This window comes from Labrus mixtus, chromosome 21, assembly GCF_963584025.1.
Source record: "Labrus mixtus chromosome 21, fLabMix1.1, whole genome shotgun sequence".
Taxonomy (NCBI): Eukaryota; Metazoa; Chordata; class Actinopteri; order Labriformes; family Labridae; genus Labrus; species Labrus mixtus.
Genome location: NC_083632.1, coordinates 3601285 through 3617165, shown reverse-complemented (window position 1 = coordinate 3617165; position 15881 = coordinate 3601285). Strand labels below are relative to the sequence as shown.

Genomic DNA, 15881 nt, shown 5'->3' with positions numbered 1-15881 from the left:
TTCTACAATTCACTTTGCAGACGATTTTATCCAAAGCGACGTACATCAGAGAGTAAGAACAACACAAGCAAGGATCTAGAAAAAAGGGGAACAATGTCAGTAAGAGCAAACGAACGGCAGTTCTTGAGAGCTCTAATCAGTATAGAAACCATCTTATAAGTCGTCGTTATCAAACAAAAACCATCGTCATTACCATCATCATCATCAATAATATGGAGACCATCATCATTAAGTTAGTAGGTATTCATGAAAGAGCTGGGTCTTTAGCTTTTTCTTAAAGGTGCTATCTTAATACCTTTATCTGAGTTGGGTATAAAGTGTGAAAATACCCTCTTGTCTTTGGGGTTAAATGGTTAAATGTATTTGTTTTTGCAGCACCATGCAGGCCGTCATTTGTCATATTTGTTGACCTACCTTGACAGATTGTTAGTTCCAGCTTCCACTTGGATTGCTAACTAGCCAACAAACAAAACCACACTTGAAAAATGGAATCCTAAAAATATAAGTGCAGAGGATTCTCAGGACCATGTTCCAATTTTTTATAGTGTTCAGTCTTATTTATTAAAGAAATAAACACATTGTTGGTTTTTGTCTTTTCTTGGGACAATGGTTGATAATATTTCGATTTATAGACAAAACCCGATTTTTTTAAACCTGTTAAACCTAATGTTAACTTAATTTGTTTTCCAATTTGAGTCCCATCATTAGTTTAACCTGAGCCACACTTTGGGCAGCAGTTGTGAGATTAAACTTCCTTTAAACAGGCAGAAACCTCGAGCAGAACCCGTCTCATTGGTGGCAGCCGTCTGCCACAACGACACAATAGACAACTGATGCGATCAAAAAAAATCAACGATACAAATTAAAGATGAAAATTTGTCTTTTATTTGGATAAAAAGTACATTTTTCAATCATGTTTACTATGATGTAGTTCCACAGGTTTCAAACCATTAAAAACGTGTGTTTGGCTGAGTCTGTGTATCCGTGTGTGGGAGCGTTTAGACTCAGCTTTGTGTTTAATCTGGCAGCTCAGCTGTGCCGGTGCAGCTGCATGGCAGCTCCTTCTCTTCAGCGCTGCCGGTCAAAAAACAGCCCTATAAATGCTATTGTGCTCACCTGATTGATCTTTCACAGGCCAGACAGGCCGAGTTTGGAGGGCGATGGCGGGGAATGGTCGGTGAACAAACAAGCGGGCCAGTGTCTGTGGTTGGAGGAGGTTGGGCCACAGGTGGCTAGGAGGCACGCTTGGGTTGGCGCACTAGCCCTCCGCAGATGCCAACAGTGACATTTCCTGACTATGGCTTTACACAAGCATGCATCCAAGCAACGGTGCGGCGTCCTGGGGGAATGAAGAACAGGCCCTGGGCGGATTTTACAGCACACACAGACGGAGGAGGAGGAGGAGGATATGTATGGAAGCACAGAATACGCAAACACATGCATTAAACATGACACACACTCTCTCTTAAACACACTAATAAAGATCTCTTTCTGTCCCCGGGCCTCTTTCTTCACACACCTCCATTAAAGCTCATCTGTTGCTCTGAGCAGGCGGAGATCAGCTGAGGGGAGTGAAGCCTGTCTGGGGTTGCTGAATGAACATCACTGCCAGGAATTCCACAGGGGTGGTGCACGGGGTGGGAAATCACTGATGTGTCTCTCTAGCGTTTAACGCCCAGCAGGCAGCGACAATCCTCTGAACCCCACCTCAGGATCACAGAGCTCTGAGGGTGCAAACCGAAAGGAAAAAAAACCTTTATCGCCCAATCATGTCAACAGAAACTCCTGATAAATTAGCTTTGTAGTACAAATACAATTTCTCTTTTAGTGCTTTTTTTATAATCAAGTCAGTGCTGCAGCACTCCGACAGCAACATGATATGAAGAACTTTGACGCCCTAAAACAGTGGGATGTTTCCAGGAAGGTTGCAAGTTCATATAATCTAGTTCAACCTTTTTAAGGAAGTGCCGTTTGCTTTTTTTTAAATATCGTGCAACAAACACGTCAGGCTCTATTTTGTCTGGATTTATTTTCAGGTGGGTATTGTTTTGCTGAGGAAATATTCTGTTTAAAAAAAGATCCGACTGGTTAGTTTTATTTTTTGCAGTAAGCAGGACACAGAGCAGCCCTGGGGCGGGGGAGGGGGGGGGGTCCAGATTTGGCAGCATGGTGTGGTAAGGATGTGACATAAATCAGAGAATTTACGTAGCCTTGGTATTATTTTTGGTCACGCTAAAAGAGAAACTGGAAAATGTTTGTCTCCTGGCGCACACACACGTAAGACGGCTACAAGGGCATGAGGAAGAAGAAGAACAACAAGGCCTATTTGAACACAATGAGTGTTTGCATTGGGGGGGCAGATTGGTCGATCTTCCTCAGAAGCAGGTACTACACCAGGAGTACATAGTGACCTCCAAATAGAGAGTATTTGTGTTTGTTTTTAAGGGTGCTGTGATGCCCAGCCAAGCCCCCAGGATGTGCGTCAGGCTTTGAGGCTAATTTGGCAAAGTGGCCAGACTGTTGTGTTACAACCTCTGTGTCTGTGTCGGGATGCATACTGGGCCAAAAAAAATACTTTTCCAAAAGTTGCTTTCACATATGCACACAAGACGTTTTCTAGAAAATTTCAGGCAGGCTGCCCCTGAAATATCTCAGAGTTGCTCGTTCACACATGTCCCTCACAGCGGGAGGCCAAAGACATGTAGGCTGAATTCGTCTACTGTGCATTTTGAACACCGATGATGTCACAGCGGAGCGCTGAAGGCCGTCCGATTTTGAAGGCTCCTTCAAATGCAGCTGGAAAAATGTGTCCTCCTTTCTCCAACAGACGAAGAATCCAGCTGGTGCGTCCTTTGTTACCCGACATATACTGAGATTTATTTTATTTTTTTGAATACTTTTTCTTGTCGTCATGTGTTAACATACAGCACACATTTTATATTCAACATAAGGGTTAGGGTTGGTGTGGTGTCAAAAAGGTTGTGTCCCCCAGTCATGTGGAAATACTAAAAAAAGAACCCTTACAATACAGAAACATGTATTTACAGTTTGTTTGGAGTAACTTGAAATCAAACTGAGGTGGCTTGGATCTGTTTTGCATAAATTCATGAAATTTTCCCTCCATCAAGGTTTTCCTCCCTTTCTCTACAATATTTAACATGTTAAGGAAGGGCAAACAAACAAATGAGTGATATGAAATGAAAGAATATAATTTAATTAAAAGAAAGAGAAGAAGAGGAAAAAGAGAAAGAAAAAAAACCACTCAAAAAAGTATTTATTGCGCAGACGTGGCAGATGAAGTCCGACGTTAAGATGACAAGTTTCTGCCTTCATATCGATGTGTGTAGATCCTGGTGGCATGCCGGTTGAATGATATAAACATGATCACTCCCTCTCATTCGCTACTGTTGAGTTTCCCTGAATATTTCCTGCTGCGTTCACACATCGGCTCACCCTGACTTCTTGCAGAAATGTTACCAGGAGGCCAACAGGAATATCTCCAGGTGATTACAGGTTGGAAAATTCATCTTTTTACATCCACACACACAACCTGAACATGTGGAGGAACATTTTCAGGAGTTTATGTGTGTATATGTGAAATGATCCTCACTCAACTTTGGGTTTGTGTCAGTTTTGGCGCCCCCTGTGGCCAAAGCAGCATTTTTTTTTTAAATCTCTTTACTGATCTTTTCATCTGTAAGAAGTGGTTTCTGTTGAAAAAGCTTATCCTCTTTTCATTCACCAGTCAAACACATCACTCAGAGTAAATGTTTTCCATGGAAGAAGTTTATGACGGCACTTATGGCGAGCTCCGTTAATTGCCTATAGATGGAAACTGATCCAGTAGCCATGTCTTCTCTCCTAAGTAATACATTATTTTATTTTTTTCTGCCACATCTATCATTTTGGAAGTCAATGGAGCATTGACTGTGTTCACTTTTTGTAACAATGTAAATTTCCCCGTTGAGGGATAAATAAAGGATTATCTTATCTTGTTATTAAGCTATAAGGATGTGTTGCAGAAAAACTGAAGATCCAAAATTAAATGTATTAGGACAGATCATGTTCTGAAGAAGATCATCTGATATGACTGAAAGCCCCAGGAAGTCGTCTTAAAAAGACTTTGGGATGACCTTGTTTTGTACACTCATGACTCTGTCTTCCCCCCCTCACTGATTTTGTCTCCATGCAGCTGAACTTTCGGTTGAATCTGGTCGAACATTAGTTACATACTGCTGAAGAGAAACTGACCAAGTGTCCACGAAAAGGAAACTAAATGAAATGTTTTAGCCGCGCTTCCGGTAAGCCCCCGTGCGATGTCCTTTGTTTTCATCAAAGATCTTCATTTGTTTATCGGTCACCATCGGCCTTATCGCGAGCGTGGGAGGGAGAGAGGAGAGAGGAAGACGAAGCTCCAGAGAGGAAAGACGGAGAGGTGTTGTCGACAAGCCTTCCAAACAACACCATCCCCCCACAGAGACGCCTCGGCCTCCGGCTCCCTCCCTCCGTTTAACCCCCCCCCCCCCCCCCCCCCACGTCCACTTTTTTTTGCTCTCACTCACAAGTCTCACCTTTCTTTATTATTTCCTTTTTTTTTTTTAATTTTATTTCTCTCATCAGAAATATTTCACTCTTAATAATCCCCAGCGTCTCCTACCTCTCCTTTCCCCACACATCTCCCTCCATCTAGAACAGCTGAGGCTTTAACAACATTTGGTCCATCCATCAGGGCACAGCCAGCTTTGATCAATAAGCACTCTGAGTCCACTCCACAGCACCGCACTGAACTTAAAATGTCTCCCGTCTGTCTCTGTCAGTACTTATCTCTGTGCTGACAAAGCCATATTAGACGCGGGGATGTGGAGGACTGTTAGAAGAGATTTCATGAAGCATATGTTGCTCTGTGTCGTATGTGCTGTGAATAAAAAATACACTGAGGTGATATAGATATTAAGATATTTAAAGGCGTTTTTAAATCCCCCTTTACTCTCATAACATGACGGTGTCAGTCAGAGTAAGTGGAGGTGTATCTCAAGCATGGCTGCCCCTTTTCTTTTTTCTTTTTTTTAAGTTAAAGATGTCAAACGTAAATTAAAAACAGATGTGGTCTCTTAACACGTGCCGCAATTCAAAAGTCAACCCCCCCCCACACACACACCCCCCCCTTTATATCCTGTCTGGAATCACATGTAACAGTTCTTACTTTAGACGTAACAAGACAGACAAATGGGTGAAAAACCACATGAGAGCGTTTGTTTCATTCACTTGAAATGTGAGGCAACTTTTCAAATGCGTACAGTAAATTATTTTTATTATTGCGAGAGAGAGAGAGAGAGAGAGAGAGAGAGAGAGAGAGAGAGAGAGAAAGAGAAAGGGGTGATTCACAAGTAGATCGTGTCACTTTCAAAGAAAATGGAAATTTGGGGATTTCTTTGCGCTAACTTGTGCTTTTCTGTCACATGGATTATCGTCATGTGCTACTTGTTTTTTTTGTTTTTGTTTTTTTTTAATTGTCAGGAGTTTTCCGATACTGTGCGGAAACTATACTGTTGAGTCATGCTTCAAAATCAGGGACGGAAAAAGCAAGAGAGCGGTTGTGGAAATAAAGTTCAAGGAAATCAAACCGTCAGCACAAACTCTTTTTCTTTCAGCTTACACAAAAAGGTGGAGTAACAGTGGGGAGTCCCAACGCTCATATGGTGACTTTTCCTTATCTGTGAAGGGTTATTATTAGTGTAGACATAAACAGTGTAAAGTATATGCTAACAACAGCATGCTAACAAGCTAACAATAACTTATTAGTTTGTTGGTATGCTAATGTTTGCTAGTTGCTAAGTATGAGATAACTGACTTATAAAGCTAAATGGCATATGATCAAAAAACAATTTATTCCATTTTCCATAAAATGTATATCCTGTTTTATTTAAAGGCACAGTTTCTCATTTCTACCACTAGGGGTCAGTCAAAACCATAACAGAGGCGTGGGATAATGAGAGCCGTTGCCTCCATTGTTAAACAACCATCACCTTCAAAAATGTTTAATCTTTATGAAGAGGCTAATGCATTAAAGTTTTATCATGTTATGTTGAGAAGTGTTTTTTTTTACTTTGTCATTTTGATCCAAGAGCTACTTTAATGTTAGCTTACATAGCGAGTTAGCAGGTTAGCTTCTTCAGCGTCTGATGTTTCTGTTGCGTAAAGCACCGCTACTTTAAGTCAAATCGTGTATTTCTCTTGGATGGAACAATATCACAAAACATTTAGGACACTGGTTCCCAACCTGGGGTCCAGCCCCCCCCCATAGGGGTGCCAAAGGGCTCAGGGGGGGGGGTCCGAGGAATCTAGCCTTTTTTTTACATAACAGCAAAGTTATGAAGCTTCATCATCATGACGTTTCTGTTCTTTCATACTGATTCTTCAGCTTGTACTGTAAATTGGTGTCCTAGTCTGTGATTTCACATCGCTTAAGAAACACGACATGTGAAGATAGAGCAGGGGCTTCACATACACACACACAGACATGCACACACACACACTTTGTAAATTCATGTTAAAGGTAAGACGCCACAGGGGGGGTAAATATCTCGCCCTGAAGCGGCAACCGAAGTCTCTGCCTGTGTTTAGGTCGTCGAAATTAAATTTTTCCTATCCTAATGTTCACAGTTACTGGATAGTTTATTCAAAGGTGTGTAGATGAATGTGTGTTTGAATGAAATCAATGAAATCTTAATTAACTTCTTTCAATAAGTGTATCACTTTTATTTACAATTGTATTAATTCATAATGTGTTTTATTATAAAAAAAAGAGTTGCTCTATCCGGACGTGGATGTGTAAGTGTACACCGTGCTGCTGACTAATAAACATTATTTAACAATGGGCAATATGTTTTTTGTCCTTAGTCCGCAAGCTTTGAAGTCACATATTGGTCGTCTGGGCAACAATGGGTTACAACATAATAATGTTTAGTCATGCTTACATTTCTGGAATAAAATGAGGAACAGAGAAGATGTAAGCATCAGCACTAAACAGTGACAGTGGGGTTGAAGTTCAGTTAGTTTTCCCTCCTAAATGATTACCTAAATGTGGATCCTCCTGCTCCTTTTGTCAGATCTGAAGGATTATTTTCATTGTCAAAAAAAGGTAAGAGTATGTGACTCAAAAACCAGAGCAAAAGTATTTCTTAACTCACTTTCTTCTTTATCTTTTCTCTTCTAGATGTTGATCTTAATGGTTAAAAATGTGTTTATAAATCGGCTTTAATTCAATAAAACGACCGCTTAACAACCCTCATGTTTCACTTTCTTTAGAATCCTTGAGCCTGTCCTGCTCTGCTGAGCTGCTCACTGCTGGCTGTACAGACAGACAGAGAGCATGGCTGATGCAATATTTACAGCCTGTTGTGTTCATCTAAATGTGCATCTAAACATCATTAAGCAGGAAACAACACGCACAGTATCACCTGTTATGGAGACAGGAACATCAGCAGAGCAGACAGGGAGTCCAAACTTAAAGTCAGGAAAAAGTCAAATCCCATCAGAACTTATACATCTCTTCTTTATTAAACAATCTTTGTGGCTTCAGTTTAGCTTCAATCCAAATGAATATTTCCCCATTCTGTTGGTCGTGTGTGTGTGTGTACAAAAGCTTCGAGGACTTTAGCCCTACATCCTGTGGTTTTTTGTTGCAGTGTGGACTTAAAACCACAAAAATGCAAGAATGCATATCCCTGCACTGATTTACATCAGTTTTTTTTTGGTGCTCAGTTTTATTGTAAAAGTCTCCTGCAGAGGTAGTGCCACTTTGTTTCCTGCTTGTCAAACAGAGAGGCAGAGACATGAAATGAGGTAAACAAGTTCTTGAGTTTGTCTGGGCAGAGAAAGAAAAACATGTCAGGGACTTTCGTGCCAGGGCAGGTTTTTATGAATGGAAGTTCCCCCCCCCCCCCTCCCCCCCCCCCCCACCCCACCTCCAAACTTTCCCTCTCTCTCTTTTTTGTGAATGAAAAACAACTGGAAAATCCAGTATAAAAAGCCTCGCAGCCTTGCCGGGACGTGATTGGCCCGTGTGGCGCAAGCTCCGCCCCACGGTTGCTAGGAACCCGACGACCGGGCGTGTGATTGGCTCGCGGAGGGAACCGAGACTTCATTCATAAGTCAGTGTATTCAACAGGACAAAAGAGGAGAAATTCGAGCCCTTGAAAGAGGAAATGCACCAATCACGAGCTCCGTCTGGCTCCAGCGAGAAAAAGCAAAGTCTCGCTTTTATCGCCAAAATCACGTCTGCTTGAGAAATGACAGCACAGCTGGGGCCCAAAAAGTCACCACATTTCAAATAAAACTCGCTCAAAAATCGCTATTAACCGCGTGTGTCGCTTATTTCTTTTTAAATATGTTTTTTTTTGGGGGGGGGGGGTTCTGTGACTGCACTCAAACGCAACATCTGTTTCCCGTCACAGTTTGAGCGGCTGGAAAGTGGAGCCTTCATGGTGATCCGTGGGCAGACGTGGCAAAAAGCCCAAAAAACAAAACGGGCTACTAAATAACACTCATAACTCATACACTCTCCATGACCCTTAGTGCGTGTTTTTAAAACCTGAAAAACACGATTTAAAACGCAAAAAAATCACTCCCACAGTCCCCCAAAAAAAATCTGCAAAAAGCTGCGTAAATGAAATGCCTGAGGTGTTAAACTTGATTCACCTGAACTCCAAACACGACGAGACGAGCTGTCTGTCACACAAACAAAAAAAAGAGATTTGTAAAGGAGGGCAGCAGCCCGCTGGGTAATCACTCGCCATCACTTCCCCTCGGTATTTTTTTTGTGAATGGAGCTCATTATGCATGCAGCCTCCACGCAGCTCCATTCACAAGCAGCGCTCCCCTCCTCTCCCTTTGCAAGGCTTGCGTGGATCGCACTCAACTCAAGCCTAAATGACCACAAACGGTTAACGGATGGATTATAAGATGGACGGATATTTGGACCAGCAAGTGCCTTACACTTTAGCAAATGTACGTATGGATGATCTGTGATTGTTTGTGACTTTTAAACGCTCGTTCTTTTTTTTTTTTTGAGCTCTCTGTTTTTTTCAATGACTCCTCCGCTGCTGCTGCTGCTGCTACCGGGCTTTATCCGTCTCCGCGTCGCGTCTGCACGAGTTTTTGCCCCGAAAGCAACTGCATGTCTATATAGTGCTGCGATACGAAAAGTAACATTTCTCTCCTGGGGTTTTTTTTTTCCACGCAAAGTGTTCACAGCGTTGTGAGTTCTGCATTTCCTAACGTTTAAAAACGAGGTTCAGTCTGGTGCGCTGGGTGGAAGTGACAAAGTGTGCCAAATGGTCACTTTCTTCAGACGCAAAACAGCGCGTTTGTTTTTGCCTCCACAGCTGAGCAATGTGTTGTTTTCTAAGGTTGTTCACGTTCACAGAAAGCTGCAGTAGTCCCAACATTTGTATAGGTAACTAAAAGTGTTAGTAGAATTTGTCATGAATATCACTTCTGGGTTCATTTTTGCAAAGTGTTTTTTTTTCTGCTGTTTCTCCCCCCCCCCCCCCCCCCTCCACATGCCACATTAAAAATGCCATTAGCTCCTCTGACACTGATGTTCTACAAATGCCCTGTTGGGAGTCTGTTTTTCTCACTTCTCCTCTCTTTGCATGTTTGCGTTTTTTGCAGAAGTCGCATGGAAATGGGCCCCTAAATAGACTGTTGATGGCAGCGAAAAGGAAATACATGGACACAGAATTGCCCCCTCAGGAATCTGAAGGTAAAGTACAGTGGGAGCCCTGCTCTCTTTTTTTACATGACGCATGTTTACATCATCGTCTATCAACCTCCAGGCCATGGCATCCCCTGGGTCTCACTTTATTACATTTTAAATACAAATGATGAACCAAGTATTACTAAGTTGTAACTGTGGTCTGTCACTGTGCAGTGCACTCATTACACTTTTCTTTTCATCTCCCTGATCAGACCTCTTCCAGGATTTAAGCCAACTCCAGGAGACATGGCTCACAGAAGGTGAGTCGTGCCTTAAGGCTGCTTTTACTTTACTCCTCTTTGGTGTTGTTTCACAACTTAGAGCAATCATGAGGCTTCATGATGTGTCTGTCTGCAACCTTTGGTTTACAAAGGGGGGCACCTAAAATAGGCCAAATACAGCCTGATATCTTCTTTAAATGTAAAGGAAGTATCCACATTTTGTGCGTTCAGTATTTTAAAAAAAGCTGCATTTGTGACCATTTTTTTTTTTTACATTTTTATCTTTATTTTTTATTATTTTTAGTTTTCTGGGTAGAAATGTGAAAATGAAACTGAAAAATAAGACGAATCTAGCATACCATCTCCTATTTTATCCAAATAACACAGATTTATATGCAGTATAGATACTGCTTTCCGTCTCCTGTACATAGCAGCATATGAGAATAATTCAGTGAAGAGTGGATACAATAGAAGATAAAAGACTATTTGTCTCTTTTTCTTAGTTTCCGGATATATTAGTGAGGAAGAACCATAAAAATGTAAACAAATACAGTTTAATATCTTCTGTTTTATTCAGCTTGTAAGAAGTTTGCACATGTGCTTCTCTTCATGGAGGATTTAAAGCAGCACATGTTTAGAACTCCAGAGAAGTCGAATGAAATGGAAGTTAATATTCTGTATTTGTCTTATTTTGGGGGCTTCCCGATGAATCTTTGGAAATACAACACACATGAGATCTTTTATCTTCTGTTGTCGTCCACTTTGAGGGAAGTTGCGCATGTGCTGCTTTTCATCTGCGAGTCAGGGTCGAAATCCTTAAAGGCTGAATTAAATATAAAAATATTTACTGTTTGTCTCATTTTTTAAAGTTTCTGGATAAATCACTAAACAGGAAACCCTAAAAAAAAAAAGAAAACACAGTCTACAAACTTATTGTGCACGTTTTCCTGATTTCAGTCGTCCCTGAAAATGTTTGTTTTTTTTAAATCCCAAATTCTCTGATTTGCACATCTGCTTTTAGGCTGCATCAGTCCACAGTGTGACTTTAAAAACTTTCAATCCAATTCTATTCAAATGCTTCAAAAAAAAATGGGGAAAAGTTGACTCTCTAAGTCGAGCTAAGAGTCCCCAAAACTTTCTGATGCATCCCACGTAGTCATAAAACACACAGAAGAGAGAGAAAAAAAAGGGGAGGCCATGGAGAGCACAGACGGGACATTATTAGCTTTGAGCATGTCCTATTTTGGCCATGTTGGCATGTAGCGTGCGTGCCAGCCTGCAGCCAATGCAAACAAACTGCTTATTTGGCCCGTGTCACTCAAAGGCACATAGCGATGAAATGAGGCCCCAGTCAGAGGCAATTGTCAGCTAGTAGACTTTAATAAGTGCGATGATGATGTGAGCCCTAATAGAGTAATTATACTGTACGTCAGGCGAGTGGGGGAAACAACACTGTGTGAGTCACCAGTGTGTGTCTGTTTGTGTGCTGCTTTTTAAACCTGCAGCAGGACAGTGAGGGTCTGAGTGTGCGAGGCAGAGCGAGGAGAAGTGCAGCAAGAGATGTGAACTCGGTTTGTGTCGCTCTGCTTTGATGTGGCGCTTTAAAGGGAAATGCCACTCTTTTTTTTTCTTAGATTAATGTGATCAGTCCGGTGAGAAGTCAAAGCCTCCAAACAGAAATGATGTGCTTGTTGTCTCCTGTGCAGAATGATGATCTGTGTTAACCAGAGTTCAGAGTTTTAAGTGTGACTGTACAAGCAGGCTTTTGTCAGAGATCCAAAATATGAAAGGAAATGCATTTTCATGACGATTATTCCCTTTTTGAAACTTGGATTTCACTACCTTAGAGCATGTTAGCTGTAGGAGTTGTGATTAGTGGAAGTCTGCAGCCAGAACAAACACAATCATGCAATATGTTGTATTGGTCATGACCTACAGTATGTGTATGACCTGATGTGTTCTCTTTATTGAATCAGTGAAGTCTTGGTCCAGGAGGCAGCTTAAAGACAAGTCAGGTGTAGGAAGTTAAAGTTGAACATAGACATCATTTAACATCTCTTGTAGTTGAGCTATCTACAAGAGTATCTATGTATTTTTTTACATATTTGTTTTTAAATCATATCTTGAGTAGGGCTGCTGAGTTAATCGCAAATCGGCCGTTCAAGAAACGAGCATTTGGAATAACCACATTGCAAAAGTCAGAATTTATCACCATAAATAAGAGAATTTAATTCAATGCTTTCTCACTTAGCATGCGTTCATTTAACTTTTTGTATGGAGGCCTGTGCAGGGTTAGGGTTTCTTTCACACCAGTTTGAAGCAGGCAGATGCTAGCTAGCAGCTACACTCGGATTAACTGGTGCCAGTTTGGATGTTTTTTTATCTATTCTGGATTCAGGAGAGACGTGTTGAAAACACTAGTATAATGTCAAAAATGAAGCACAGCAGATATAGAGAGAGAAGTGAGAGTTATAAACAATCTGACATTTTGTTAATTTAGTGCCTTTCAGATATCATTATCACAAATTTTAGCGATGTTTTAAACTTTTTTTTTTACCGAAAATGGATGCCACTTTGATTTATCAATAAGAGCTGATATGAACCATATACACTGTCTCTGTTGCTTGTAGCTGATTAAAGTAAACATCTGTTAAGGATCCTAATGGCTGTATTCATTTAAAATCCCAATAATGTGGTGTTTCCACCAGACCCATGGACACTGGCTGAGCAGCATAAACATGAAGACAACAAAAGTAGGTTTAAATATGGGATGTTCCATCCATGATCTTTTACCGCTTTTCCCGTTTGGGGTCACATGGGGGGCTGGAGCTGATCCCAGCTGTCATTGGTGGAGAGGCAGGGTACACCCTGGACTGGTTCAATATGGGATATTGAAAATATTAAATGTATTTTTTTAGAGTACATTAGACTTTTTATCTAAAGGTCTGAAAAAGATGGAAAAATCACTGGAAAAGATGAGGCATACATGTTCTCTGTTAATGGTGTTCTGGTTAAGTGGTGGTAGTGCATAAGTGGTGCTCAGTTTTGCAATTTCATAAGTTTCTCCTTCTAAGAATGGTTTAGTCACTGTTGTGTTGCGCTCGTCATGCAAAGAACACTTCAGGTCAGCAAACTGTGAGGAAGTGAGGACGTCACAATCAGAGGCACGCCGTGGCTGTCTTTGTGTCTGCCTTGAGATTTAAATACAGCCCACTCCTGTTAATGTCAAACAATGCTGCCTCCACGTTAGCCTTCTCACCTTTTCTCATGCAGCGTCAAAGAGCCGGCAAGTTCACTTCACACCCTCGTCTCACACACACACACACACACACACACACACACACACACACACACACACACACACACACACACACACACACACAGACAAAGACGAGAGAGACAGAGCCAATAAAAGTGTTACAATAGGTGTCGCTTCAAAGTTTGCAGCTCATTTGTATTCACAAGATTGCACTGTTAAAAATACTCCTGAAGGTTCAAGTCACCAGAATAAACCCAACGTTTCTCACTTTCCTCTCGTATGATGAAGTCTAACACGGGCATGAGTGGTGAAAGTACACATTAAGACAGGATGGATGATTATTTTAAAGATTAATCATTGGAGAAAAAAAAGGACATTGTTTCTTATTAATTATTTTTAAATCTGCTTAAACACATTTCTAACCTATTGTAAAGTATTATTTTTATGGGTTTTTTGTGCCTTTGTTGGAGAGACAGGAAAGTGGATAAAGTCAGATATCAGGGAGAGAGAGTGCGGGGTCGGATTCAAACCTTGGCCGCCCGCTTGGACGACTTTAGCCTCCATACACTAACCACTTCACTGTCAGCGCCCCATATAGAGTCTAAAATCACATATTTGATCCTGGTTTTTATTTGCCATGCAGGCTGAGATATTAGCTTTAAAAATGCAAAACAGCCTCCGCTCAAGTTGAAGAGATTTTTAGCTCGTGGTGTTCAAAGATTTTACCAAAATGCATCCAAAAGAATTTGTGAAAAACAAAGTTTAACTAATTCAGAGTAATCAGAATTTAAAGTGCAGTCCTGCCTTAAAACAAGCTTAAACCCAACCATGACCATTTAATCTGTTTGGGTGAGGGGACCCCCAATTTAGAAGTTGCCCTTTAGTGAAAACAGGGTGTTGGTGTCCAATTTCAAATAAAAATGTAAAAAAAAAAAGGGGGAAATTAATAATTACTCAACTTTCTTTTATCAGTTTTCTCCAAGTTCTACTTTTATCAAAGACAAATGCTCCTCTGAAAAGGGAAGGGAGTATGAGACACTGATTCTTGAGAGAAAGCTTCTTGTTTTGATCTAAAAATATGTATTCATGTTGATTTAAATTGGTATAAGAATCACAATTTATGTTCCTTTCAGCCCCATTGTTTTGAGTCTGCAGAGGAAATCATTGAGACAGAAAGCCCAAAATAAAAATAAAACCAAAACCAAAAACTCCACGGCCAGACTCGACTGTAAATAAGTCAATCTCATTTGTGTAATTATGGTGAATCAAGCCTTTAAAAAGAGACATTAGTACATGTACTTGTTGTTTAAAAATTGAGTGGCAGATTATTGTTGAGTCACAGGGAGAGAAGACGGTGTAAAAAAAAAAAAAAAGGAGGGGGGAGGAAGATGGAAGTGTACCTTCACTATCAAAGTGTTATTTAACCCTAAGTACTGGCTTGTTTTCAGCTTCCCCAGCTAAGACCTCTCCTTTCCTGTTGCATTAATTAAAGACCTGATCATGACTGATTGCAGTTGTGAGGGATTCACCGAGATTGTAAAAAAAGCCGGGTAGCTGGAGGGAGTTTCTTTTTCATTTTTTTTCCTGTCAAAGGAGAGCGGAAGCGAGTGAGAGACAGAAAGGGTGAAGCGCTGAATGGCAAGAGTTCAGGAGCTTGTCACATCTTGTCTCATTTTTTGGCCTTTAGGTTTATATGACTGCGGCTGCTTAGCTCCGCCCAGGATCTCCCACTGAGAGAGAGAAAAAAAAAAAGTCATTCAAGGTGCCTGGAAGCATCGGGGAGAACATGCGTCTGTGCTCGAATAAACACGCTTTCCTTCTTGTGCTGACTTGCATCTCAAAGCCCCTGACGACGTGTTCCTGGAAACAAATCACACACACACACACACACACACACACACACACACACACAGGAAAGTGTACAGACACACACTTTGTTTCGAGATGAAGTCTGATGCTCGTCCGTATGTGTCTCTGCTCCTCTTTATGAGGTCCAGCATGTTCCCTTTTGGACATGTTGAAACTAGCAGAAATGATTGATCGTTGGGTCTTGCAGAACTAAATATCGGCCCCTGCTCTGTCTCAGACAGCAGCCATATTTCTCTGTCCCCCGAGGGCGAAAGGCAGAAAAGTTAAAAGGGCGTAATATTATTATGGTATAGTAGGCCACAGGATGGAGCATTATATAAGAAATCGATGTAATTTATCTGAACATGCTCCGAAACGCTGTCATCCGGTTTCCTCTGCACAGGAAGGAGGAGTGTGACGACAAGAAAGTAGATTTGGATGTCTTATTTCCTCTTTTTTTTTTTCCTCTTGAGCTCTCTGGAGTTTTGGGTTCTGTGTTGTGTGGCATTGATTTCAAAATAAAACGTTGGATGAGAGGAGAGAAAAGACAGCTGAGGTTGAGTTGTGGGACAGAGTTAGCTGGTCGGACGAGGTTACGATGACACCCTTCTGATGTGAAGTTACATAAGAACATCTTCTTTTGGGGCCAAAATAGCCAAGTCAGCGGCGCCTGTAGTCTAGCGGTTAAGTCCTCGAGAGGGGGCGGCTCGGTTCAAATCTGACCTGTGGCTCCTTTCCTGCATTTCTGCAAATTACACAAAGACAACATATTAAAGGTTGAAACTGAGAAATG

The 15881-nt window shown here is 41.2% G+C and overlaps 1 protein-coding gene and 1 long non-coding RNA gene across 4 annotated transcripts in view; both read left to right on the top strand.

The window, feature by feature from the left end:
• The window catches only part of LOC132955552 (uncharacterized), a 735720-nt gene that overhangs the window by 67246 nt on the left and 652593 nt on the right, over nt 1-15881 (top strand). The window lies entirely within an intron of this gene.
• The window catches only part of etv4 (ETS variant transcription factor 4), a 41669-nt gene continuing 34563 nt past the window's right edge, over nt 8776-15881 (top strand). The window contains exons 1-4 of one of the 3 annotated variants that reach the window (XM_061028420.1): nt 8776-9009; nt 9676-9766; nt 9973-10020; nt 12690-12734. In XM_061028420.1, the coding sequence (XP_060884403.1) occupies nt 8953-9009; nt 9676-9766; nt 9973-10020; nt 12690-12734 (241 nt within the window). In that variant the 5' untranslated portion in view covers nt 8776-8952. Of the gene's footprint in view, nt 9010-9034; nt 9458-9675; nt 9767-9972; nt 10021-12689; nt 12735-15881 lie in introns of those variants that run through there. The other 2 variants (XM_061028423.1, XM_061028422.1) reach the window with 2 other exon arrangements.